The 26384-nt window shown below is 40.7% G+C and overlaps 1 protein-coding gene across 4 annotated transcripts in view; it reads right to left on the bottom strand.

The window, feature by feature from the left end:
* Positions 1 to 3395: 3395 nt before the first annotated feature.
* slc8a4b (solute carrier family 8 member 4b) overlaps positions 3396 to 26384 on the bottom strand; it is a 93317-nt gene continuing 70328 nt past the window's right edge. For all 4 annotated transcript variants that reach the window (XM_010774368.1, XM_010774369.1, XM_010774371.1 and 1 more), the window contains exons 13-17: positions 17907 to 18013; positions 14559 to 14683; positions 13214 to 13313; positions 12198 to 12470; positions 3396 to 9195 (exon numbers count right to left, since the gene is read on the bottom strand). In XM_010774368.1, the coding sequence (XP_010772670.1) occupies positions 8816 to 9195; positions 12198 to 12470; positions 13214 to 13313; positions 14559 to 14683; positions 17907 to 18013 (985 nt within the window). In that variant the 3' untranslated portion in view covers positions 3396 to 8815. The remainder of the gene's footprint in view (positions 9196 to 12197; positions 12471 to 13213; positions 13314 to 14558; positions 14684 to 17906; positions 18014 to 26384) is intronic.

Raw genomic sequence — 26384 nt, 5'->3', positions numbered from 1 at the left:
CCTTGGTTGTTGTTTTTTTATGTGTGTGATGAAGACAGTTTGTTTTTTGTCATTGATTTGGTTGTTTGAGTTCGGAGTGATTTTGGTCCCTTAATTTCGAGGCACAGCTATGGCTTCAAATTCATTTAGAGGTGATATTTGCAGAAAGAAGAGGCAAAACTGTCAGAGGAACTGGTTTCTACGGTGGCCCTGAAGTGCAAGACACCACAGCATTTCAGAAAACGCCACAGCATTTCACAAAACGCCGCAGCATTTCACAAAACACCACAGCATTTCACATTTGACGGAAAGGGTATTCCTTAGGGAGAACACTTCTTGTTTGTGATTGGACAGAGCCAGCCAGAAAAGCACTGCTGTGATTGGTTGTTTTTGCTGCCAGTCAAGAAATTACGCTTGGTCCAACACATTAGCTGTTAGCACACACTCAGAGCTCACAGCTCCTCATATCTGTTCAGAAACTGGACAAAAGTTAAACATATACAAAACACAGACTGTCTGTCATGGCGAATACAGTCGCTGCTTTATTTATGTCTGTATGACGTTGTGAGTGTGGACGGAGCAGCTACAGGTTAGTTACTGATGGATCCGACCCGTAGGATTTACATGGAGATACGCCCCGCCCCCTCTCCAGCGTCTTGTTTGAATGACAGCAGTAAACACAGAATTAATGCTTTATTAATTCATGGTTTTTAAGGGGCTTATCTCCATGTAAATACTATGGTAGACTACCCAATATTCGCATCGCTCTAATCGCTCGAGTTTCACCGCGGCTGTCAGCTGTTTGCTCCTGTCATTCAAACAAGACGCGCTGGAGAGGGGGCGGGGCGTATCTCCATGTAAATCCTATGGGAGATACCAACTACAACCAAATGAACAAAATACTATGTCGTTTTGTTGCGGAAATTCGCCATACTAAAGACCTTTCTGAACATTAAAGCATGGAGACATATCACAGTAGAGGCACAGAATACCAATATGAACCTGAAAAATGAACATAATAGGGTCCCTTTAAAAAAAAACACAGCTTTTCAAATAGCTGCATGAGAAAATAACTCGTTTGTAAAAGGTTGAAACAATCTGTTTCTTTTGATGTCTTTAAATGATTCGCTTCTGGTGAGAAACATCATTTTGTTGCTGAATAATAATAGAACGTTTTTGTTTTTTTTAAAGTGTAGAGCCAATTAACCAACTAAGAGGTGTCAAAATGTTTTTACGCGTGGAGGCAAACATTTGGACTCAGGAGAGAGGAGACGATCAACGTAGCGTGTCACTTCCTGTCTTTTTCCTGATCCCACAGGATAAATCGGTGTCAGCAACAACTCCACAGCTTCAATTTGTTTATTGCCATCTCTGCGTCTGTCTCACATCCCAACTCCTCCCGTCTGTCCGCCTCTCTCTCTCCCTCTCACACACTTTGTAGCTCTCCGTCTTTTCCCCTGTCCGTCTGCCTCTTCCTTCTCGTGTTCCTTCTCTCTTTCTGTCCCTCAGGACGGATGTGTTTACTCTTTGTCTCTTCGTCTCGTTCCTCTCCAGCAGAGGATGGAGACGTGTCTCGCCGTCGTGGCTACCGCAGGGCTGCTTTGGGAATAACAGCTGCCACCTTGGTTGTTGGGAAACTGACAGAGAAGAACCAGAAAAAGGGGAATAACATGCAAAACAGTTTCAAAGTTTGAATTTCTTTAGTCTAATTAGGTCAGTCTTAGAAAATAAATGTTATACACACACACCTGGACTATAATGCAGAGCAAGTGAAAGCACACTCACCCTCCCTTTATCTGCTTTTCCCAAAGTGCCTCAGATCAAATCAGGGAACCACAGTGGAGCTTCTGATTGGCCGACAGCGGTTCTGCTGGTCAGGTCCCAGGTGTGTGTTTGTGTGTGTGTGGTTGTGTGTGTGTGGTTGTGTGAGTGGTAGTGTGTGTGTGTGTTAATCTCCAACAACCACTCCCCTTAGGCCTGTGCTATAAATATCAGTGTGTTTGCTCTCATGTTGCAGCATTAGGTAACACCGAGGCGGATGCTGATGAGATGATTAACTGTGAGGCAGTTTAGCTAAATTAATTTAGAGAGTAACGCACAAATGATGGCAGTTTTCCAGTTGACCTCATCCCACCCATCCCAAGCATTTAATGGAAGCTAACCGATCAGATCTACACATTAGCATCAAACTTTAGATATTAAGATATGACAACATATCGTTGTGACTGACGAAATACATCATATATTTTCAATGCAGATGCTATTTCAAAATAGTTTCTTTGAATGACCAAAGAAGCATCTTGTTTTTCACAGAGCACAACAAATGATCTATGAATCCATCTGTGACAGATAGCCATTAGGGTTAGTGTATTGATTATTGAAGCTCAGTAGAAGAGAAATGAGTGTGAATTTAAAGCAAATTGCTTTATTACACTAAAAACAATGTGCAGCTTCTTGCCTTCTGTGAGATGTAGTTGCATTTAAAGCCGTAATCAACAGTTGTTGTCTCCTTTACTACTTAGAAATTCACCCTGTGATCTTCAGATGGGTCAGGTTAGACTCTTGCTATTCATTTATCTTGTTCGTTTGACTCAAACAGGCCCAGATGACTCAAACCCTTTGGGATGCTGATTTCACCTTTCCATTTCTGTGAAAATGCTTGGAAATCCGGATGAATCCCCCGCTTGGACAGCTGTAGAAACGTGTAGAACAGTTCATACAGCATGATATATCCCTCGGTTAGACCATCATAAAAGACCTCAGCTGAATTGCATCATCGGCGTGTCACACTTACTATAGTGCTATGGGGAAGGTGTTAGAGACATTAAGCAACTTGTTACACCAAAAAGGTTTTTTATTCTCATTTTGACGGCAAAATCAATATGTGCAGCTTTAATTAAAGACTTCAGTAGGAGCAGCATAATGGGAAAAGGCTTTTACATAGTTGTCTCTTTTGTTTTTAAATAAATAGGGAAAGGATGCGTCACAGTAGAATCTTTTCATCTCCAGTAAACTCCCCCATTTCAATAAATAAACAGGAAATTGTGAAGATTTAGGCAAAAGTAAAAAAACAATTACACCAATTATCTTTGTGGTGAAACTAAAAGTGTTTGATCTTACATTTCCCATAATGCAACCAATAAAATTAGTTTCAAGATCCATCGATAAAGCGCCTGAGCGGCGGAAGTATCTTAAAACTAAATACTTCACTCATTTTACTTAAAGTACTGTGAACAGGAGACTTGGATTACATTGTAAAGCAGACACGTGGCTAATTTAGCAAACAGCTATTTAGTTCAGTCCAATCATGACTACACACTCACAGTCCATTTTGTGATTGATTTGAGCTTTTAGTCAAATCAGTATCTTTTGATATATTTCCCACCATGATTAAATGAAAAACAGACACTCTTCTGAGCGTTTGCCAGTCAAGTTTTATTTCATCTTTGAGGAAAAAAAAGAAATAAAATAAAAGTTTGGTCTTTGTAAACATCTATATCGGTTTTCATGTCATGTAATTTTCAGCATTTAAAAATACTTTACTCTTTACTACGACATTTCCAACATCAACACTGTATTCAGAATGAGTTTAATTCATGCGTCGACACACTCATGGACGGAATGATGAAAAGATGCGCGCGTCCACACACACTCGCACTCGCTCACACAATAAAAAAGGGATAATAGAACACTATTTAAATTGTAACTATGCTAATTTCCTGTTCTACTCTGAGGGCTTTTTTTCATTTTACAAAACAAAATCACCAAAACAACATAAAACCTTGGACACAAATTAAACATTGCACAATAAAATAATAATAATAAAATGAATTGAAAAATTGAAATGAAAGATAATTATATCAAAAGCACTTTGTGACCTCATTAATAGGGTGGCATGATATATAAATAAAACGGAAAGCAGGAAGTGATATAATATATAAATATTTAGAAGGTAGAGGGGGAAAAGAAGGTAAAAAACATTGATAAATAGAGGTTGATACACACACACACACACACACACACACACACACACACACACACACACACACACACACACACACACACACACACACACACACACACACACACACACACACACACACGCTAGAGATGTCTCTGAAATTAAAATGGGAAAATGGGAAAATTGGTTCTTTACAAGCTCAGTATCTTTATATCTCTAACTCATATAAACATAATGATTTATGTCTGTAAACACACACTCAGACACACATGCACAAATAATCGACCTAGCAACCGCCACTTAAAGCGTCAACTAAATACACTTTCTTAGCGGGCTTCTGTTGTCATTTTCCAAATAAATTAAAGTGTAACATTGCTAGGATATATATGTTAAGTTTTACTAAAACTGCGGAGAGCCAGAGTTTTGTGTGTGTGTGTGTGTGGATTGCTTTCTTGATAACCATATCAATCATCTGTTTCTACAAGTGCAGTACGTGTGCATGTGTGGTTGTATCTTCCTGGTCGAATGTACTTATTGTAAGTCGCTTTGGATAAAAGCGTCAGCTAAATGCAATGTAATGTAATGTGTTATTTACACGTGTGTGATTGTCAGCATCATGACATCATGCTATCGGTTTGTAGAGTCAGTGACCTTAATGTATGACAGCTACTCACACACTGTACACACAAACACACACACACATTTCTTCAAGCAATGTGCCACCATCTATTTCAATCTTGATTGCCAGCCAAATCTAATATACGTCTAATTCGATAGACAGACACACACACACACACACACACACACACACACACACACACACACACACACACACACACACACACACACACACACACACACACACACACACACACACAGGAAATGGAGGGAATCCAATTTCCAGGTCTTTTTTTACTGTGGGTCAGGTTGGCATTCAGATTCATTAATCTGGCGTTTGGGACTCAGCCAGGGACGCGGGGGGGCGAGCCCTTATAAGGAGATTACAACATCAAGCAGCACAAACAAACAAAGGCACACATACGCATGTAGACCTACACACAACGGATACACATGCAAACAAGGTGAGGCACGAGGAACACAAAGGATACAATACACACACGTCGGAGGAAACGAAGAGTAATACATGTTGGAATTGGCCCGCAGAGAGAGATCTAATGAATGAGAAACTGTCACATTCGATCTAAGAAGGGAAAGTGAGAAACATCAAAGGAGAGTGACACACACACACACCAGCAACAGTCAAGAAGACAACGGCTCGCAGTTAGATGGTCGCTAAGCAACAGGCAAGAGACTAAAAATATGGTTGCATTTCTTCACTCACTTAGAATGCACGCACGCACGCACGCACACGCACACACACACACACACACACACACACACACACACACACACACACACACACACACACACACAAACTCAGTCTTATTCCAAAAAGGATTATGAACCTTTAAAGAGCCTACATTTCTAAATCAGTCTCAGTATTCTTGTGGCGTCACTATGATCCCGCCCACTCAGTCTTGGCCCTGCAAACGTTAGAGAGGCTGGAGTCATGGAGAGACCGTTTGGCATCTCAGAGGGTCAGGAGCTATGCCAACGTGTAAGTCATGTCAAAACTAACTGATGACCGACTCCTGTGTTTGAAAATATACGGTGCGCTGCAGGAGTGACTCAGGATTTGAGAGGATCTGGATGGTTAGTCTGACAGTTTCAAATAGGTACGGGTAATTCAAACATCATGTCAACAAGCACCGGGACTAAGATTGAGGATAGTGGGATACTTTCAGTAGATTCTTCTACTTTAAGACATTTAGATCTGCATGTTGGGAAACTAATGGAAATATAACAGAATGAAACACGAGAACTCCAAATAAAATAGTATCTGTTTGGGGGTTTGACAAACTTTTCTCTCCAGGATTGGATTCCTGACCTCAATATTTTCCCAAAAGGCCCTGGAAGCACTTAACATGCTGCAGAGTCCTCAGTGGGGGTGTAAAGCTGTGTCTATTTTCTAGACAGTAATAGAAAAAATTTGCAGCCAAGAAATATTCTTTTGAAAGAGGGCAAGCGCATCGATGGCAGGGGGCCACATCTCTTTATCAGTGAATATTGGCTGTGCCTGTCAGATATCAGCTAACGCAGAAAACAGCTGTTCAAGGTAGATTTTACAGCCACTTTAACAGATTTTCTGCAATTAAGATTGGATTCCTTCCTTTATGGCTGTTAGAAAATGATGGGGACTGCGGCAGCGTTTAAAACGTCACATTTGATTGAAGGGGTGACACAGGAAGTAATTTCCACCAGTGTGTTTTTGAGCCTGGTGAAGACTGAGCGGGCTTTGTAAGAATTTACATACAATTGAAAGCAGCGGGTAATTTGTCCTTATCTGAAAGAAAAAGGGCGGATGGTGGGCAGGTAAATTGTTGTTTTCAGTCCCATTTTGCTCTATGTGGAATAAACAAAAAAGCTAAATTATTGTCCTTACAGGATTTTCCTTGAAGTTTACAACGAGCTGTGTGGGCAGCTGATGGGGAAATGGTTGCTCGTACGCTACTGTTAACAGAGGGATTACATTTAATAATCACCTGCACCATATGCCATCCTTTCTGCCCAGCTTCAGCCCAGCCCCTGGGCAAGGCAGGGCTATAAACACATACGTTATATAAATCTGGATTCAACGCACTTTGAAAAAGTGAGGATTTCATATGATATGTGGCATAATATTCTCTACTACTTACAAACCTTCACACACACCATGCCTCAATCAATAAACTTCTATACAAAAACGAAATAGTTAGCACAGCTTTTGATAAAGGCTCGTACCCATAAAAATACCAATGGTTAAGCACATATATCTGTAGTGTGAACACCTTTAAATATGAGAGTATTTTTACACCTGGCAGCTGGTGGGACTTGTACGACGCCTGCGAGGTAAAACGGCACACTGGAGATGAACGGTGATCTGTGACATTGTTCTTCTATTACATCTTTGGATAACAGAGGATTTGTGATTTTTGTTCAAAGAAACATCCTAACGTGACGACTGCCACAGAACAGTCGTGTGATATTTCAGAGCTGCCGTACATTTCCCTCAGAGACTCCTCTCTCTGTCTGTGAGTCCTCCAGCCTTTTCCCCTGGTGGTGGGATTCCCTTAAATGTCTCCTTGAACTGTGTTTCAGAGGAAAGAAGGGTGACAATTTCCTATTTCCTCTGGGGTTTTCACATCAATTAAATATCAGTGTTTCTCACACACATCAATAAAAGTGTATTATATTATCATGTACAATTAGAAACACTAGTCATAGTTTGATTCGTCATCAACGTCCTCCTCTTCTTAGTCGTTAACTGGCGTCCATCTTGTTCCGAAGATAGCGTTAAATCATTTCCTGTTTAGTCCCGATTTTCATGTCCTTGCCATTACAAGCGACTTTAGAGTGTTAACAGTCACGCTGTGTATTGCACAACGCTTCTTCATTCAACTTTTACAAAGTGGACTGCTTGGTTTTCCAGACTTTTTTATCACACGTTTCTTCTCCATCCCACTTTTCTCCCAGATGCTAATCCGACATTTTGAATCCTCAAGTTACATTCTTCTGAACCACCTGCTTAAATCTTTTTTACCTCCATATCTCCATACTATATTTATATGTCTTTATCTTACTTCACTTCTTCTTCTTTTTTACAATTGCACGGTAACAACATCAACACGTGACGCCATTGAAAAGTTTAGAAAATAAAGGGGGGGGGAGACTCCTTGGTGGGATAAACGAGGCTGCTGATTGGCGCAAAAGCAGGAGGACTTGGGATTGGCTCAATTAAAAAGAGGGATTGATGGTGGTTACTACAGCGTTTCATTATCACAACATTAAGACAAGTCCTACAGCGGGTAAGGCAAAGGGAGGGATGAGGGAGGAGTGTTTTGTAGGAAAGAATGTGTGTGGAGGGGTGGAGTGTATATTTCGCAGTGTATTCACGAAAAAAAGAAAAAGGAACAGTCCTGTGTTATCCTGCCAGAGGTCCTCCAATGTTATTCACCTGAGGTCCCACATTGTGTGTGTGTGTGTGTGTGTGTGTGTGTGTGTGTGTGTGTGTGTGTGTGTGTGTGTGTGTGTGTGTGTGTGTGTGTGTGTGTGTGTGTGTGTGTGTACAGCTGGGATAGGGGTTCAACCTATAAGTCACTGGTAGTATTAACAGAGTACAGTGGGTATGATTCTTCCTGTGTAGACCAGAAAGGAAAAAGCAGAAAGTAGCAAGAGAGAGAAAGTGAGGAGAAGAATATTTATTCTAATCCATTCTTCTTTTTCTTGTTTCTTCTCCAGTCAAGTCCATCGACTTTATCCACAACATTTTTGTAGTTGTTTTGCCTCAATGTCCTCTTTTATCTTCCTCCCTAAATCTTCCTCTTCAACTTTTTCTCCGAGTGATGGCGTCACACCTCTCCTTGCTCCAAATCTCTTTTTCTCTCCTGCTGATTTGGCAGTATATTGAACGATATCAGACTATTAAACCGTGTGGTCCACTGACGATGATGGATGATTTAGGTAAAAACATAAAAGCTCCTTTAAAACATACATTTATGTGAAATAAATCTTAGTTAGGAGGGTTTATGTCTCTTTAACACTGGGTAGATGGTGGGACTCCTTTCCTAAAAGAGCTGCTTATGCAAAAATGACTTAGTGTTTGCAGGAAATAAATAAATGGAGAGACAAAAATATATCTGAAACACTGAAAATCGTAAAAAAAAGAGGAAATTGAGAGTCCATTATTGATCCGCTACCCATCTGTCCTGGACCTGTCCGTCTGAAGACTCCTCTCTCCCTCTCCCCCTCTTGGCAGTGGGTCAGTCTCCTCTCCATTTAGAACACTGGTAGATGGCAGTAGGCCTCCAGTGAAGCCAGCAGGATGTAGATCAGCCACATGGAGAAGAACATCAGCGACGTGATAATCTTGCAAGTCCGCGGCCCCCCCAGCTCACCCCCGGCCACCGAGGCCCGCCGCCGGTACAGCAGGATGAGCACGCAGATGACGGCCATGATGGTGTAGAGCGTGACGGAGAAGGCCAGGTTCCCTGGGTCCACCTTGAACACCTTGCCCCTGGAGCGCCACACCACGGCGGCCAGGGTCCACGCCACGCCGATGCCCAGGAACACGTTGACCGCGTTGGAGCCTGTGACGTTCCCGATGGAGGCGTCGGCGTACTGATCCTGGATGGCGGCCACCTTGCTGGCGAATGTGTCTGGAGGACAAAGACAAAGAGTTTACAATACATTTGAGGCGTTTTGATACCATATTTATTTAATCATAATGACCAAGCCACAGGAAAAGCAATATGAAAACATACAAAATCGGGCAGGAAACAAATGTAAAACATCAACCTCATCAACAACACATCAAGTAATATGACTTCATGGACTTTTGATTATGTATTATAAATGTCTTGCTGAAAGCCACTAAGGAAGTGACCTCAAGGTAACAAGGAGTATAAAACCACCCACTTATGGTAGCGTACTCTATCTATATCTACATCTATAGATATAATCTGACAGGCACTATAGAACAAGTTAGTGTAGAAGTAGTCTATGGAATTGTTAATGAGAAGACTGTCGGAGATAAAGAGAGAAGCACATACGTACAGGCAATAGGTAAAAATAGACACATACACACATTGGACCCAAATGAATTGAGAAAAAGGACTTAGAGGCACGCATTGGAAATATTTGTATATATATAATAATGTAAGTGGCAAATACAAAGTATACACGAGCCACAGTTAAGATCCAGGGTGAAAAACCCCCCTGAATTTTCATTTCATTAACATCCATGTGATTTTGTGATGTACATTTGTCAGGGAAATTCATGTTTTAGTTCTGTACTCCGCAGCTGTATATTGGCATCAGCTTGAGACAGAACAGATGTCATTAATGCTGTAACATGATGCAGGCTGCTGCGCCTGCTTTGAGCTCTTGGTGCTGAACATTGAGGAGGAATTGGGTAAAAGGCGCATAGGCTCTACGACTGGGTTGGCAGGGAACAGCAGGGAACAGCTGCCAGTTATGGTGCGCCTGTCTCGGCTTATTTCTATTTATAGACGGGCTGGTGAGATGAGTTTCAATTCTCATTTGAATGTTCGGCGAGATTAGTGGAAATTCATATCCCAACATGAAGAAAATCCTCCAAACTTTCTTGGGGGGGATGAATTGTAAGCCCGTTGGAAGCAGACCTCACAAACAGAAAAGAACGTGTCAACATAGGTAAATTAATCTGTGGGTTTGAGACATGAAATGGCACATTATTGCCTCCACACGCAATACTAAGTACTGCTGGAAACACAGAAAAAAAAACCCTGTATGAAATGCAACTTCACTAACGTTATACATTTTCTTGAATGACCTCTTAAAAGACCCAATTACAGATCCAGAAATTACAATGTCTAAGCCTCTGAGAAGCTGGTAACTCTAAATACATTTCAGGTGATTCCTAAATATAAAATGGTTTATCTTGGTGATGTTAGTGAACATATTCCTCCTCTCTTTTGATATAAACGAGCCCCCTCAGCACACCTCCAGCCCCTTCAACAAGCCAATATGTCCTCTACCAGTCTAGCAGTAATGGTAATGTCATTTCTAGATTACAACTTTGTTATCCCCTGGTTTACTATGTTGTAACTGAATAACGGTTTCACGTTACTGTAATGTAGAAGAAAACGAAGTGTGAATAGTGTACTTTCCTTAACTGGTCAAAGTCAGAAACATAGCAAGTTGCTATCGTAGCTCATTTGGGCTTCTGAAAGTTTCCCAAATATGTTTGCAGCCCCTAATTGTAATTTTAATAGTAAAAAGTAATTGAGTTGGGAGTGTAATTTATTACTGACACCATGATAATCTCTTGCCTGTAAGAAAAAGTGAACACGATGTCATCCTTAATACAAAGTGAACCAAATTTGATTTTTAGGAACAACATAGTGTAACTGTTACTATAGATGTTGTGTTTTAATCATGACTATATCTCCAGTAGAAAGTAAACAAACATGTACCCCCATTGTGCTGAGGTGGTGTTAGTAAAGAACATTAGCTGACCCTTTAAAAAAATGATGCTCAATTTCTTGAATGTGACACTAATAAAAAAAGACAAAACTATTTAAGTTCATGCGCCCATAAGCTCAGGATGCATTGTGTGAAGATAAACTATGATTTCATAGCAAATATCAAATATTGACATCACTGATATTGTTTTTGTAGGCGTGAATGGTAACAGATAAGCTCCATAAACCTCTTAACAGCCAGAAACACGCAGCAGTTCACAGCGATCAGCATTTGCTCTCTAATTGCCTGAATCTGCAAAACTGGTGTAAATTGGCGGGATAATCCTCCAGTGTGTCTCCATTGTAAAAATGCAGAGCTGCTTATTTCATAATGTGCAAGTCAGAGAGCGGGTAACAAGAGAGGAGATGGTTCTAACAGACACATGAACACACACAAACACACACGAGGGAGCACACACTCCCTGGGGAAGTAATAATGACCTAAGGATCCTGCCTCACCTTGGCAGAGAAAACACATTTCCACCCACACACACCTGGGTACCACAGCACACAGAATGATGGATGATGCAACAGGGAAAACACAACATGCAATAAGAGGAGGGGAGAGAGGCAGAATGGAGTAGGGTAACACCGAGTCAGAGTAATAAATTGACCGGGATAGGGCACGAGAGCACGGTAACAGATAAGTGAGGTGGGGTATGAGAGGGAGGAACAGATGAACATCAATGAGGCTTGTGTTGGGACAAACACATTGTTAATGGATATCAAATTTGTGTTTATAGTCCCCAAATCCAGCACACAATATAATATGACTCCTAAAATAATTGATACAGACTTTGCCACGAGCCACATAGTTCCTGCATGGAGGAGAAGCAAAGGAGCTATTCCTATACATCATAAGGAGGGGCAACAATAAAACGGCTGCAAGAGAGATGAGGAAGGGAATTGAATTAAAGCCCTGGGACAACGCGTGCCCTTCAGGCGCAGACAAGCTCGGGCTCAAGGCTGTGATGGAGCCTCCATTTCACGCATTTTATTTAGAGCCTGCCTACTGAGGGCGGAAGCTATTCAAATCAAAAGATGAAGAAAGGATTATGGGTCTGTCAAATCCGAAATGTGGGAAAACTCAGCATCAGTAAAGGCCGTACGCGCCATGACAGACACATTCAATGATTTGCCTCCATCTTTCTACTCACCTGGCACAGATGTTCCCAGCGCCACAAACACCACGGCCGTCACCGAGTCCTTCAGGCCGACCGTGCAGCCAAAGTGCGAGGCCAGGTCTCCGGTGACCGCCGTCAGGACGCCGATCAGCGATATGGAGACGATGAAGCAGGCCCAGCCGTTCCAGTACTCCGTGGGCGGGACGAAGGCGAACAGGACCTTCCAGAAGACGGTGAGGAAGTGCATGATGTAGTCGAAGCAGGACGGCAGCCGCTCCTCGCCGCTCTCCTCCTCATCGTCGTCTCCTTTGGGGGTGGATTCACACAGAGAGGAAAGGCAGGGAGATAATTGAAAGAAGTAGAACAGTGAGTGGGCGATAACGTTACACTGTGTAACGTCAAATGTAAGTGAGGCACACAATCTGAAGAGGCTAACTTTTAGCAAAAATGTATCCTAATTGATTTGACATCAAATCCAATAATTAGTTACATATTTGTGGTAATAAGTATTCTTGCAAAGAGTCTTTAGGACAGCTTGTCAGATTGTTGCATAAATCTGGCATTGATTAAACAAACAAGATACAACTTAGGAGTGAGATTTAGATGTCAAATTTTGGAAAAAGCCTGTAATACGCTAAATAGCTGCTCATATTATTAGTTTATGGACAAGAGACAAGTATTGATTTACTCATCAGTTGGCAAGAAAGCAAAAAAGAACACCCACTGTGTTTCTTTCCAGCGGGACTAAAGAAAACCTCCCTCCCTCTCTCTAGTGTTAACAGATAGAAAATAGCCCATATTGGGTGTTTAGAATCAGCAATGAAACCTTCATAAGTACACTTTAAATAGTTAAATAAGTGCAAAAGAAAGGTTCAACATAAAATGCTGATGCAAACATTTCCGAAAATATACTTTATTTATCATCCACCATCTTTTCAAAATTAAGTCAAATAGGAACTCAAGAACCAGAATGTGTGTGGTGATGTGTGTGTGTGTGTGTGTGTGTGTGTGTGTGTGTGTGCGTGCGTGCGTGCGTGCGTGCGTGTTACCTGCGCTGACAGTGACAGCGTTGACAAACTGCTCCCTCCAGCTGCTGCTTCCCACCACCAAGGCCAGGTTTGTCTTCTTGATCAACTTATCTACCGTATTCTACACACACACACACACACACACACACACACACACACACACACACACACACACACACACACAGAAAGCAAACATGCAGGAGCACACAGACCAGAAAAGACACTCAAGTTGTTAATTCACTCACATCCACACAGAAACTTTTCAATTAGCTCTCATGCTGCAAAGATACATTTAAAAAGTCCGTAATTCATAACACTGACAACTTGAGGGTGGAGAATGCTCATTAATACGATGCTGTGAAATCTAGGAAACCCCTTCAGGCGGAGTGGGCTAGGCTTCTGTTTAATAGCAGCGAGGAAGGGGAATAATGAAAGTTGTTGATGCAAAACAGCTCCAGCAGTCATTATCATAACTCAGCTTTGTGAGGAGGAAACCTTGCATGATTTACTATTCAATAAGAGAGACCACATGATTTTATACTCAATATACTGTGAATTAGTAGTGTCAACAAGGTAATTCAAATTCATTCCAGCGTGGGGCGACAATTAAGGGTGTATGCATCGGACTGGGATTGTAACGCCTCAGCATTGTTCAGTAGAAGACGGAGGAACTAGCGTTGCATGCACTAGAGAGGGAGGAAGATGGATAACCTGTTCAGCCCGCCAGATAAGTGTGTGTACTGCTCTCTGCTCACGCACACACACACACACACACACAGAATGACAGAAATGGAAAAAATAAGCAAATGAAATGGGCAACAAAAATATGATTTTCAAAGCAATGACAAAAAGACAAACTCATGAGGAAATGATAAACAGAATGAAAACATGACGAAGACAGGCGCCTCAAGAGAGAATGAGCTGTAATGATCCATGGCTGAAGAACAATGCAATGCTTTCTTTACACAACATTTATTACATGACTAAGCAAATGTATTTTCTCATTTGCTGGATGAATGATCTACCAGCAACTTTGCTTTCCTCTAAGGCACCAAGACGACAGCTCAATTTGAGTTTTTTGTTGTCTTCTGCATGTGTGATATCAAAATGACATGCATCTCAGCAGAGAATCCATTACATGCTAACAAAATGAATCATTCATCCTCTGGACCGGGGGGGGGGGGGGGAGCTAACACGCACTTTAAACCATTTCAGATGCAATTTGCATTTTGGCTCTGTCTAATTTTCTGAATGCCAAGCTGGTGGGCATTATTATTTCTACAAGACTATATGGTGATTCATTCTGAAGAGCTTACAAAACAAGATTGCCTGTAAATGGAAACATGTGCAGAAGAAACCGGCTCACCTTGAACTCGTAGGACTCTTCGATGACCACCTCTACTTGTGTGTGTTCTCCCAGACTGGGACAGCCCATCTTGGCCACTTCTTCGTCCTCTGCTCCCACCAAGGGCTTGTTCTCATTGGAGTCCCCTGCAGAACCCAGAGAAGAAAGGGTCAGTGAGGTCAGTACGTTGGGGTGTAACTGTATGGAGGTTATTCAGTGCCAGCTAACAGAAACCAAGTTAAAGGAGATCAATTTCTGTTGCAGTGAGGAAACAGAGGTTGTGTACACATTCACTTTAATTCTGTAGTTTTTTGTTGTGAGTATTGCAGTTTTTTTTTCCTGTTATGATCATATTTTTGTACATTGAAGAACAGGCCTTCTGTTCTGGGGTTCTCTGCATTTTTGCACATTTTTTTGTTATTGTTACCTTCACCACAAAACCATTCAGTCACTTTATTAATATTGGTCTGAAAACACATACTGTAAACCTACTGGTCTAGGGGTGTTTACCCCACAGAGGAGGTCATTTTTAGATTTGCTTTGTTTGTTTGGATTAAATAAAAACTACTGGCCTGGTTTTTATGAAATATTGTGAAATGGTAAAGCATGGGCCGAGGAAGAACCCATTACATTTGGGAGTGGATTCAAATCACAGGGTTCCTCACAAGATAAGGCACCTTGCCCGGGCAAAGGTTTGTTGCTGGTGCGAATGATATCAGCCCATTAAATCAGTGGTTTTCAGCCTCATACATCTAGGTCAGAAGGGACCTGCTGCACCAGGAGGAAAAAGAAGATGACAGTAACCTTAGCAACTTGAGTTGTTATAATAAGAGCAATGGTAAAAAAAAAAGTCAGGTGATCAAGTGTTAAGAGTAACTCCATAAGGATGGAGGGTCAGGAGCAATGGATACCCAGGAGGCAGGTGTTCTTGTACCATATGAAACCAACAACATCTTTATCACAAATAGTTGAAGGTAGACATGTTGCCCATTCCTAGAAAGGTGGTCCCTTTATTGTCTAAACTAAATTAAGTTTTGTGTTTGTGTTCAAGATGTTAAAATGTCAGCCCCTCTTTCATATTCTTCTCTGACAAACAAACATAGAGCTTCGTGGTATAACATTTGTTAGTGCCATACTCCTTCTAGATGTAAAATGTATGAAGTATTATATATGCATTGAGCTTCGGCCTGTCATTGAACTAAAATCATTTTCCATGTATTTTTTACATTTGTCAGATTTTTACCAGAGCAGCATGAATTGCTTTTATGGATTTGCTGGGTTTTCATTTATGAGAGTGTGCAAGCAGCTGTGAAATTGTAAATGCTAATATTCAAAGAATGATGTGAGAAATCGGATCAATCAAGCTTTCCATGTTATTGTACTGTAAATATGAAGAGCCACGAGGAAAGGCCGATGTTCTCACATGAAACAATCTCTCTATCTCTCAAACACCAAACGTTCCTCCACACACCCCTCCATTCATCCATACGTCTCCTCCTCTCTCTTCAAACTCAGTGTCTGTCAGTAATTGAGTCAACTGTTATCAGTGTAAACCTGCTGTAATTGAAAAGAAACGACAGCATGTGCGTGCGTGTGTGGTTCAGTGTGTGTATGTCCCTCCACATGTGACAGTCCTATAAAACCAATTAAATTCCCTCTGTGATGAAACATGCCCTGGGCTGCTGGCTCTTCATGACATGACATGGAGAGAACAGACCTTTCCCCCATCAGATCTGTCACTTTGTCTACAGAGGAAGTGTAGCATAAGCAGCACCATCACCAGCATCATCACTGCTCCATCTGTGTTCATACAGGACGCATTCAGGCACTGTGTCAAGTGTAGGTCACCCGGGGTGTAGCATAAGGTAAAGGCATGCATGGGTTGTACTCAACAACCTCAGTTATATTAGAGTAGGGCAGGGATGGCTACTTCCTGGTGTGTAGGCCAAGCAGGACGTTAGCATCGCAAGGGATCCCTTAACAAAAACCAAAGGGATTTTTCCATTGAATTTAGGTATATTGCAGAATATAACATGGCAAACAACACGTCTACTTACACGTATTGTTAAGCAGGATAATCTCCAAATATTAACACCACTTTATGATTTATGAAGTACAAAAAGCTAACATAAGGCTATAAAGGAACAAGCTTGACCTTGGTCACAACTCACGAGCAGCTAATGTTCTGTGTGATCATGTTGAGTAGTCTCATTTAGACACTTGTCTTCAACTGCCATTAACATGTTTGAAAACCCAGTGACAGGATTGGAAAAATGCTGACTCATTCCTGCACCACTCTATACTTTTGTTGTTTCAAATGTTTGACTTATTTCTTCACAGGAATTACACAATGGGAATAAAGTATGTCTATACAGTAAACATCTTATATGAGATTTTGGTTGATTGCCATTTTCCTTGTCATTGAGGCGCTTAATAATGAATTAGTTGCAATCTTACTTGTGTATACTGAGGGTGGGAAGTGAGAGAAATACTGTATACTGTATGTCGTAGAGCAATGGTCCCAAACCCGCTCGGAGTGTTTTTTATTGGCCTGAAGAAAAATAAAATCAATGCTGCTGCTTTCCAACCCCATAGAATAATGTGTAGTGGTCTGAACCCCAGGTTGACAACCAGTCTATTAGAGAGAGGTTAGATGCGTGTACATTATTCAGTGAGGCAGAGAACAGAAGAAAGGATAGAAAAGGGTGAATTGAGATCAACTGAGACAAAGGAACGGTCTCTGTAAAGTGAAAGGACTCAACAAAAGTCACTCCACATTTCTTTTTGTCTTTTCTGTCAACATTCGAAATAAATGTCAAAGCTGAGCAAGCAGTAGAAATTACTTATTGACTTTCAGCGCCGGTTCTCTTTAGCCTTGAGTAACCTGCCAGAGAAGCTGTCTGTCACTGTAATTGGCCTTTTTAGAAATTAACTTCCTACATCTTTTAGAAGTTGAGGGGCTTAATGTTTTAGATTAGTGGATTTCCAAGCGCTGAGGTTATCTATGTGGACTCAAAAAGCTTTAACTGACAGAGGAGAGGAAGGAACATGATCAAAATAGATCATAATTTAAATTGTGTTAAATATGGAATTATGAACAAAAAATGAAAATGTGTAGTCCTTTCAAACACAAATATAGATTTGTTTTTTAAACACCTCACAGCTCACGTCCAGAGTTCTTTAAATCCTTTCCATGTGCTTCGTTCAGTGTGAAATGTTTCCCAAGTTAATCCGAGTTTGGATTGGTGGATTCAGACAATCGATGAGAGTCTCACTCTGTGAATAAGACTTTGGTGTGCAGGGGACCTGAACCTTAAATTAAGACTCATTCTGTTTGTCACACACTCTTAAACACACAAATTCACTCACCGTGTTTCTGCCCTATCTCCAGCAGAATGGGCTCTCCCAGCTCCAGGGTGAAGGTCTTGTTCTTCTCATACAACTCATCATCAATGATCTTCACCTCAATGATCTTCCTGTTAAAAGATGATGAGCAAGATTAAAACATTGGACATTACTCAGAGGGGCACTCTTATGAGGCAGTTTACCCCCCCAGGCCCTGGTTATATATTTCTTCCAGCTGACAGTGATGCAATGCAGCACAGCCACATTAGGAAATGTACAATCAGGAACACCCAGGGGTAACCCTCCGATTGCAGCGCAAAGAGTTTTGAGGGGACACTATCCAGAACACATAGAGTACGATTAAAAGTAGTTGTGTGAGAAATGTCTTATTATATGGAAAAAAAGTTAGATGGCATCTCTGAGACATGTCAGTATATTTAGATCAATTTAAAAAAGTGAACAAATATTTAACATACATTACTTGAAAAAAGAGTATGGGAGCCCTGAGAAGGAAGTGAGAACAAACTAATTCTGGTGATCAGTTTTTTAAAATCTGATATTTCTGAGTTTAATGCACTCTAATCACACAATTTTTTGTTGCTATTTCGATTATTTTCTCACTTTTTTCACCTGTTCTAAAGCCGTAAACATAGGTGATATTTATTCGTATTTGATCTTAGTGCACCATTAAAAAAAGGTTTGCCAGGTGTGTGGTGGATACACTAATGTAGGCAGCAATTACAAAAAAATTAGTAATATAAAATGTAATCGACAGATAAAAAAGTATTTGACTGCTGTGTAATTGATGCTGGTACACATATTTGTATTGATATTGGAGGATAATAACCTCAGTATGAATAAAGTAAATATTCAAATAACTAAATCTTCAATAAGATCCCATAATTTAAAAAATGTTCTGGGTAGCAACATGAGATGTGTATAGGTTTTCTATGGAAATCACATCCGTTTGGCCTCCTTTTGTCCTGTTTCCACCCAGAGTTATATGGGTGACAGGCAATTCATTCATTTCCACCTGGTGGTGTCATCATCTGCTTCCCTGTCAGCCATGTTGGCTGTGACACCACAAATAGGCTTCAGTTCAACAAAGAGAAACCAGAGGGAGGAAGGAGTGGAAGAGGGGGTGAGAGATTGATGGAGGTGTGGGGAGCTGGAAGCACATTGTTTTCATTGGTGAGCTGTCACGGCAACAGCGGATAAAAAACGGCTGGATTTTCTATTTCCAGAGTCAGGTTGAGCTGCCTCCTTTCAACAATGTTGGAAAAGATATGAAAGTGTGGTTTAAGTCAGATGTGGAACAATGGAGGGGGAAAAACACCCAACAACGATGAGAGATGTATGCAAATCCATTAAGTGAAGGAAAAGTGAGAACCAATTAAATATCTGTTATATTTTAAATCTTGCATCTGATTTATATTCTCCTGTCCCTTAATAGGAACATTTTAGGCTTTTAATTTGTTTAAGTAACCAATCAAAATCAATGGTTATGCGAATCATTGACATAAAAAACACCCCCATGCATTTCGCATTCAGAAAATAATGTATTTTTGGTGGGGTTAAAAGATTTAACACAATGAAAATAATATGAATATATAACTTTTTACCTGCAGTTTTAGAAATGTGACATTTTTGTCTTAAAAGATAATATATAGTACCGTTTTCATGACATTACCAATTTGTTTCTGTTTTGTTACTAAATCCCTGAATGTGATACGACTGAAATTGTAAAATAAAAACAATGGAATTGATATAATCTATTATTAAAGGGAGCAACAAGGGTTATTCATTTGCAGCCATCTGTCTGTGTTGTTAGGAAACTGGAATCGGCAGTGAGATAGAGGAGGAAACACTCATGTAAAAAGGAGATAAAAGGGATAAGGGGGAGAGATGAAAGAAAAAAAGAAAAAAATTGGAAAAATGAAAAAAGGACAAACAGAGATTACGAACCGAGAGAGGGAGGGAGTAAAGAATAAAAAGGAACGAGGCAGAAAGACTGAAAGAGGTTGAAAGAGGGGAATGAGTAATACAGAGAGTCCATTGAGATGTGAAGGGTTATGACTCAGTACTCGGTGAGTTCACTCAGGGGAACGCACACACACTCATACACAGCAGCGGACTACCTAATGTACCTTTCATATACAAACAGACAAACCTCAACAGGAGGAAGCACACAGTGGATGTTTACACACTAAATGTCTTTCTTGCTGCACATCGTACACATTACGCAGAGAGTGGTTTCTATGAACAGACAGCCAGCCGCCCCCACATGTAAACCACGCTTCACCGGTGACACACAAACACACACATGTACACACAACTCAGCTGAATGCACAAAAACAACATGCAAACCTGTACCTGGTAAACACTTGGGGATTTGTACACATATGGGTCAATTAATTCATGTAATTTACACATACAAACACACACACACACACACACACACACACACACACACACACACACACACACACAACACACACACACACACACACACACACACACACACACACACACACACACACACACACACACACACACACACACACACACACACACACACACACACACACACACAGCAGTGCTTTCATTATTCATAGTTGGTGCTACAGTAGCTGTAGCAGCTCCATCTGTGCCCTTCTTTCTTCATCTCTATCTTAGCCCTCGTCCTCCTCCTACCAGCAACTCTGATGGGATCCTTATTATCGGCGATTTCAATATCCACCTGACTGATGATAATGTATTGCACCTCCTGCTACTAAAACTAGAGAGAGAAGTGTCCACTGCTGTTGGGTGATGATAAAGGTATGTTCAGAAACAGGCCTGGAGAAGATTTGAGCAAACATTTTGTAAATCCTAACTTGGATTTAACTTTTTCTCATTTCAGTGTGTTTAAAATCACAAGCGTGCCCTTCCTGCTGCGAAAACTCATCATTTCAACCTCTCTTCTTGTCTTTCTTTCTGTGTCTTTCAGTTTCTTCTCTCATTTTGGTGAATAATGTGCTTCAGGTTGATCTGGAAGCCTAATGCTAAAAAATGGTGCACCAGGGCTTGTTATGTTTATTAATGGTTTATAAAGCTCTGGCTTTAAATGTCATGCACTTAAGTTTGGTTAAGTTAGACACTATGAGAAATACATAGTTATCAGCACAACTACAAAGGGTTAAGGGTAGCTGATTATAGTCTAATACTTGAAAAATTCAACAGAAAAATGAATCAAATCAGTCAAACTTGATCAAAACTAGATAATGGGATAATAAGCTAACACTTCATTCTTTCTTGCAAGCTGGACCTTCTTTGTTGTGACAGCAATTTGGCTTTTGGGATGGCTATGTAAAGCTGTCCAGGTTGAAATATCTCAACAACTTTGATTGGCATGTCAGTCAATATGTCCTCATCAACAACAAGATGCCATGAAAAACATCTGGACACACACTCCCGCCTCCCTGGACTTCATGAAAAATGGATACATTCCTGAATGCAATACAGTACGTTGCTCATCGTCTCTCTTCTTCTCTCATATTATGTCCACCTTGTTACTTTTTCACACCTGCTCCCCAGAAACTTACCATGTCAGACAGTTTTCTGACAGCAGACAGTCTGACACAAAACACAGACATACACACTGAACACTGAACACTGAACACACACTGTATACTGAACACAGCACCTGTACTGTCAGAAAAAAAAGCAGCCGAGTAAAACGAGTGACGGAGCGGTACAAAAAAAGGTATTGTTGATTGAAAAGCCCCAAACAGGATCAGGGTGGCTGCAAATCAGTTTAATGGATAAGTTTTAAATCGCCCCAGTGTGTGTGTTTGGATGTGGCCCTAAAGGTCTTGTGGAGGAGAATGATTGAGCGACAGTTTGATTTGATTAGTTGAGACCTCATCACATTACTTAATGGACAGGACTTTCTTTATATCTCTGCCTCCATCTCTTTCCATTTTCTTCTGGCGGCAGTTTTACTTTTGATTTACAGTCTACTGGAAGCCGTGCGTTTGTGTGTTTGTGTGTTTGTGTGTATGTGTTTGCAGGCTTTAAAAGACTCCCATATTTCTTTAGTGCTGGGAGCATATGTGTGTTTGAGAGAAAGCATCTTAGAGAACCGAAGCAGCAAGCATCTAATTTACTTGAGTGAGGTTGATTTATACACACACTTTAGCTTTACTGCTTCTCCTTCTGGCGGAAACTCTAAATCTCCCAGACTCTCTTACACACAAACACACACAGGGCTGTGAATCCATCCCTCCCGTACAGTAAAACTGAGATCATGAAAGGTTTTTAAAAGTTGAACAACAATGCAAGCCACCAGGCATTTCATTTTCTTTGTCAGATGACCCCAAGAATTGCAAAAAAATTGGATTAAAGTAATTTGATAACAGTCCAATGGCTTGTGAGATTCTAATCACATCGCAGTATATTCAATGTACCCATAACATTTCAAAATCCTTCAAATGATGGATGGTCCTGACTGTATATGGAGTTTATGCACTTTGTACTGCAGGCTGAAAACTCAAATATCTTATTTGTTTCATTTGTTTGGTTAAACTAATTTTGGACAACACAGACGTATTATCAGATTATAAAGAAATAGCTGCAAATTGAATTACTAGGATCTCAGATCAGTTCAATTACAGCGGACAGGCAGAAATGTGTCGGTGCATTTCTCTAAACTTATAGCCATTTTAAAGGATATCACATAGTTTTCAAGCTGTCTGTCTTCAGCCTGTCTTTATAGTGACTGATGGGAGTAAGATGTCAGAATCCAGTGACAATATTACAGGTTTGTTCAATTGTAAGCTCTTTTTTGTTAATACTGCAGAGTTACAGTGTGTTTTCCCATGTTTTCTCACTCTGGTGGCAGTTTTGTAAATGCAGGTTTGCCTCAAAAGTAAAGTGTGAAAACTGCTACGGTTGGACTTAGTTGGAATTTAAGTGACAGCAGCTTTTTCGTTTTTACAGTACAGATAGTAGAAAGTGCAGAGAGGCAGAAATGTAAAACAGCGCTGTGTGCAATCAAATTATATGAGTTGGTCTAGATCTCGCGCACAAACACACCCATACCCACTTCTACAGGAGCAGGTAGGCTGCAAGAAAGCCTTCGCCTGGCTTTCTCGTCAGAGTGGTACCAACACAAACAAAACAATTTGAGGAAGGCCAACAGAGAGCCGGAGAGATACAAAAAAACTCTTAAGGGGAGCGATATCACCCCCCTTAATGATATCATGGAACGCATAATGAGCAACCACACAAAACACACTCCGAAATACACACTTGTGCTAAGTGGTCTCCAGCTGTGGTGAATAATAAAGTTGTGCCTCAGGTGTGTGTGGGATGACAGAGATGTATGGGACGATTTGAGGTTTGAGAGGGACAGACTGTGCTAGAGCAAGGGTAAGATAAGGAGGCGAGACAAGAATGTGAAGAGGGGAAAACACAGGAGGAAGCAATAGAAAAATAGAGAGGCTTCCCCTGTCACTCACACAGACATTCAATAAAGTTGGGCTGAAGTGCTCCTCTGACACTCGAAAACACACGAATGTCAGTTTCTCCACAGAATCGGTTTCATAAGAGGTTTTATTCCCAGGGATTTGTGAGCCCTCCCTACATTTACGTTGCGCTGCATTCAGGGACTAATCTGCCGTAGCCGGTGACACAGCTGGTGTTTGTTTACATGGCGTAGCTGCTACAGATGCTACACTTGAGTGCACTTACAGTAGGTTGGAAACTTTAATTAGTGAAAATAGACGATCAAAATTAGGAGATAAGATGCAGTTATAAGACGACAGAGCATGACAAAGGTTTACAGTATGTATAGCTACTGATTTACAAGAAGACTGAAGTGTTTCATAAGTTTGTTCATCCCAAGATATACAAAATGATAGCGCCAAATTTCCCAATGGAGTTAGTTTGTACTAAACATTTCACTATTTTGCAGGGGTGTAAATGTTTATTTGTGATGAATAAATAAAATTGCCAGATTGAAAATGCCAAAATGCACACAATAGGGTTGTTGTTGATCAAATATCTTTCTAGTTCTATATTTGTTGTTTTGGGATCTGCACTGTATATACAGTACAGTACTTTGGACTTGCACACATACATTGATATATATATTTATATTCATAGTTATTCATAATTGTATTCATATAAAGAGATTCACCTAATTATATTGCTGATATTTTATTATAGATGAATTTATTATACATATTAACTCACATTCACGTTACGTTTTATTCTTATTTATCCTCGTGGGAACTCTCATCCATACTATCCTGTGTTTCAATCTTTTCCTGTTGCTGCTCTAACACCTGCATTTCCCTGAGGATCAACACAGGTTTATCTTATCTTATCTACTTGGCTAAGCCCCTGCACACCAGAATGCACATGCAATTGTGATTGCACAACATGGCCTGAAAATGGATGACGCATGCCTAAACTGAACTGTAATTGAATTTCTTCAAAAGAGGAATGGACTGATCACACAGAACATCATGAGGGTGGAACAGAAATCCAGCTTCACTCCAGCTAAGTAGTGGAAATCAGAACTCAAACCCATGAATGAGCCATGAGAGCTGTAGTTCTGCATGAAGACCCAGGAAGGAGATGAAGAAGAGCAAGAAGATGGACAGGATGAATTTTTTTTAAATCTTAAACACATACAGGCGGTATGGAGGATGTACGGTTGGCATGGAAACCATGAAGATGTGATACTCAAACATTATTCGCTCATGCTCCTCAGATCAGTCTCAGGTAGCACACTCACACGTGCACGTTAATGCATTTCTATCTATGTGACGCTGTTTGGGATTAAGCCATGTCACAAATCACATCATGCATACATTACTGCAGAACACCCACGCACGCACTCAAATGTACGTTCGCATGATGTATTGTGATCCAGAGCAGCTACTGTACGGTTATCCGCTGGGAGCGCAGAGGGGGGAGAAACAGGGGGAAGAGAGGATGGAAGAAGATGAGGAAAAAATGTAAGACGAGGAGAAAAAGATTGGCAGAAGAAGAGAGAAGTTGAAGGGTAGAAGAAGGGAGATTCAGAGGAGAAGAAGGAAGTAGAACAGAATAGCACGCATCACACCAGAAGGAATGGGATCAGGGGAGAGAAATAGAAGAGGGAGAAGAAGAAGGGGAAAGCACGAGGTGTGATGGAAGGAGAAGAAAGATGAAAGAAATAAGGAGGCTAACGAGATCTGATCTAGCACTACTACCACATCTCCTGTTGGGTTAGTAGAGTAGAGCATGACAGATAGGAGCTGACACACATATGTACACACACATGTAAAGCGTCAGCAGTGTAGCACACAATCTGCACTCTTGCATGAGAGTAAACACGCAGCGCTGTGTGATGGAGCACGGCAGCTAAGTCTCTCCTGCTTCTGACGGACGGAGAGGATCTAATGTAAAGCGGAAACGATGAGAGAATAACCAATACTGCACGGAATAGTTGCAAATCCCCGATGTGATCCCTAATAACGCAGAGCAGTAGGAAACAAAGCAGCCCGTGAGCCATGATACTTGAAATAACATAGTCCAGATCTGCAACAGTGACAGAAGATAAACGCACTGAGCAGGGAAGAGAGAGTTGCTACATTAGATATGTTGATAGAATATAATCGAGAAGATTATTAGCAAATCAAATTCCACAGGACCCTTAGGTTTCTTTTCTTGGGCTTATATCCAGAGAAACATAATTATAATAAGAAGTATTCATATACCTCAGTCTGTATTGAACAGACCAAGCACTACTCAATTAAAACTTCAACCGCGTAAGGCCTTCATTATTCATGTTATTGATTAGACTTAACAGATGATCAATTACTAATTTCTGTTGAAAGGGATGTTTCTATGCTTTTGGATTTTGTTCTTCTTTCCTCTCAGTTGTGCATCTATTGCAATTGATGTGCTCATTCTTTGTTTAATGTAAATGCAGCCATTTCATTTTGTGTTATATACTGCATTGTACAAAGTAAAAAGGCTGCATTGCATGTACAAAACTAAATATAAGATATTGGTACTCCCTTCAAAATTGGGAGTTAGGTACAAAAAAAGGAAAGGTTAAGTAGTTGGAGTAGAATAAAATGCAAATTAAGTGAATGAAAGGAACATTTCCCCTGCTTTTACCTTGATGAAAGTGACACAACAAAGCCTTTACTGTTCGAGACACAACCTTAATCTTCATATTGCCATATTTTGAGAAATATATCTTATATGTTCATTTTTGGAGCAGGGGAGTATAAGTGCATTCTAGGCTGCTTTTTGGTGCCCTGTTGTTTCCCTCTCAGCCGTGTGTGTGCGAGAAATGGTGGAGATCTCAGGAGGACATGACTGCACTTAACAGTTTTAAAGCGGGAGCAAGATAAAAAAGAGAGGAAAGAAGCGGAGGTTGTGCTTTAAAAGTTTATTTTACATCCTTTGCATTTGTGCTTATAGAGTAAGTGTGAATTATCTCTCTCTCTCTCTCTCTCT

This window comes from Notothenia coriiceps, unplaced genomic scaffold (genome assembly GCF_000735185.1).
Source record: "Notothenia coriiceps isolate Sejong01 unplaced genomic scaffold, NC01 NC01_scaffold00013906, whole genome shotgun sequence".
In the NCBI taxonomy this organism is placed as follows: Eukaryota; Metazoa; Chordata; class Actinopteri; order Perciformes; family Nototheniidae; genus Notothenia; species Notothenia coriiceps.
Note: the sequence above shows the minus strand (reverse complement) of the source record. Positions and strands in the feature narration are given on the sequence as shown.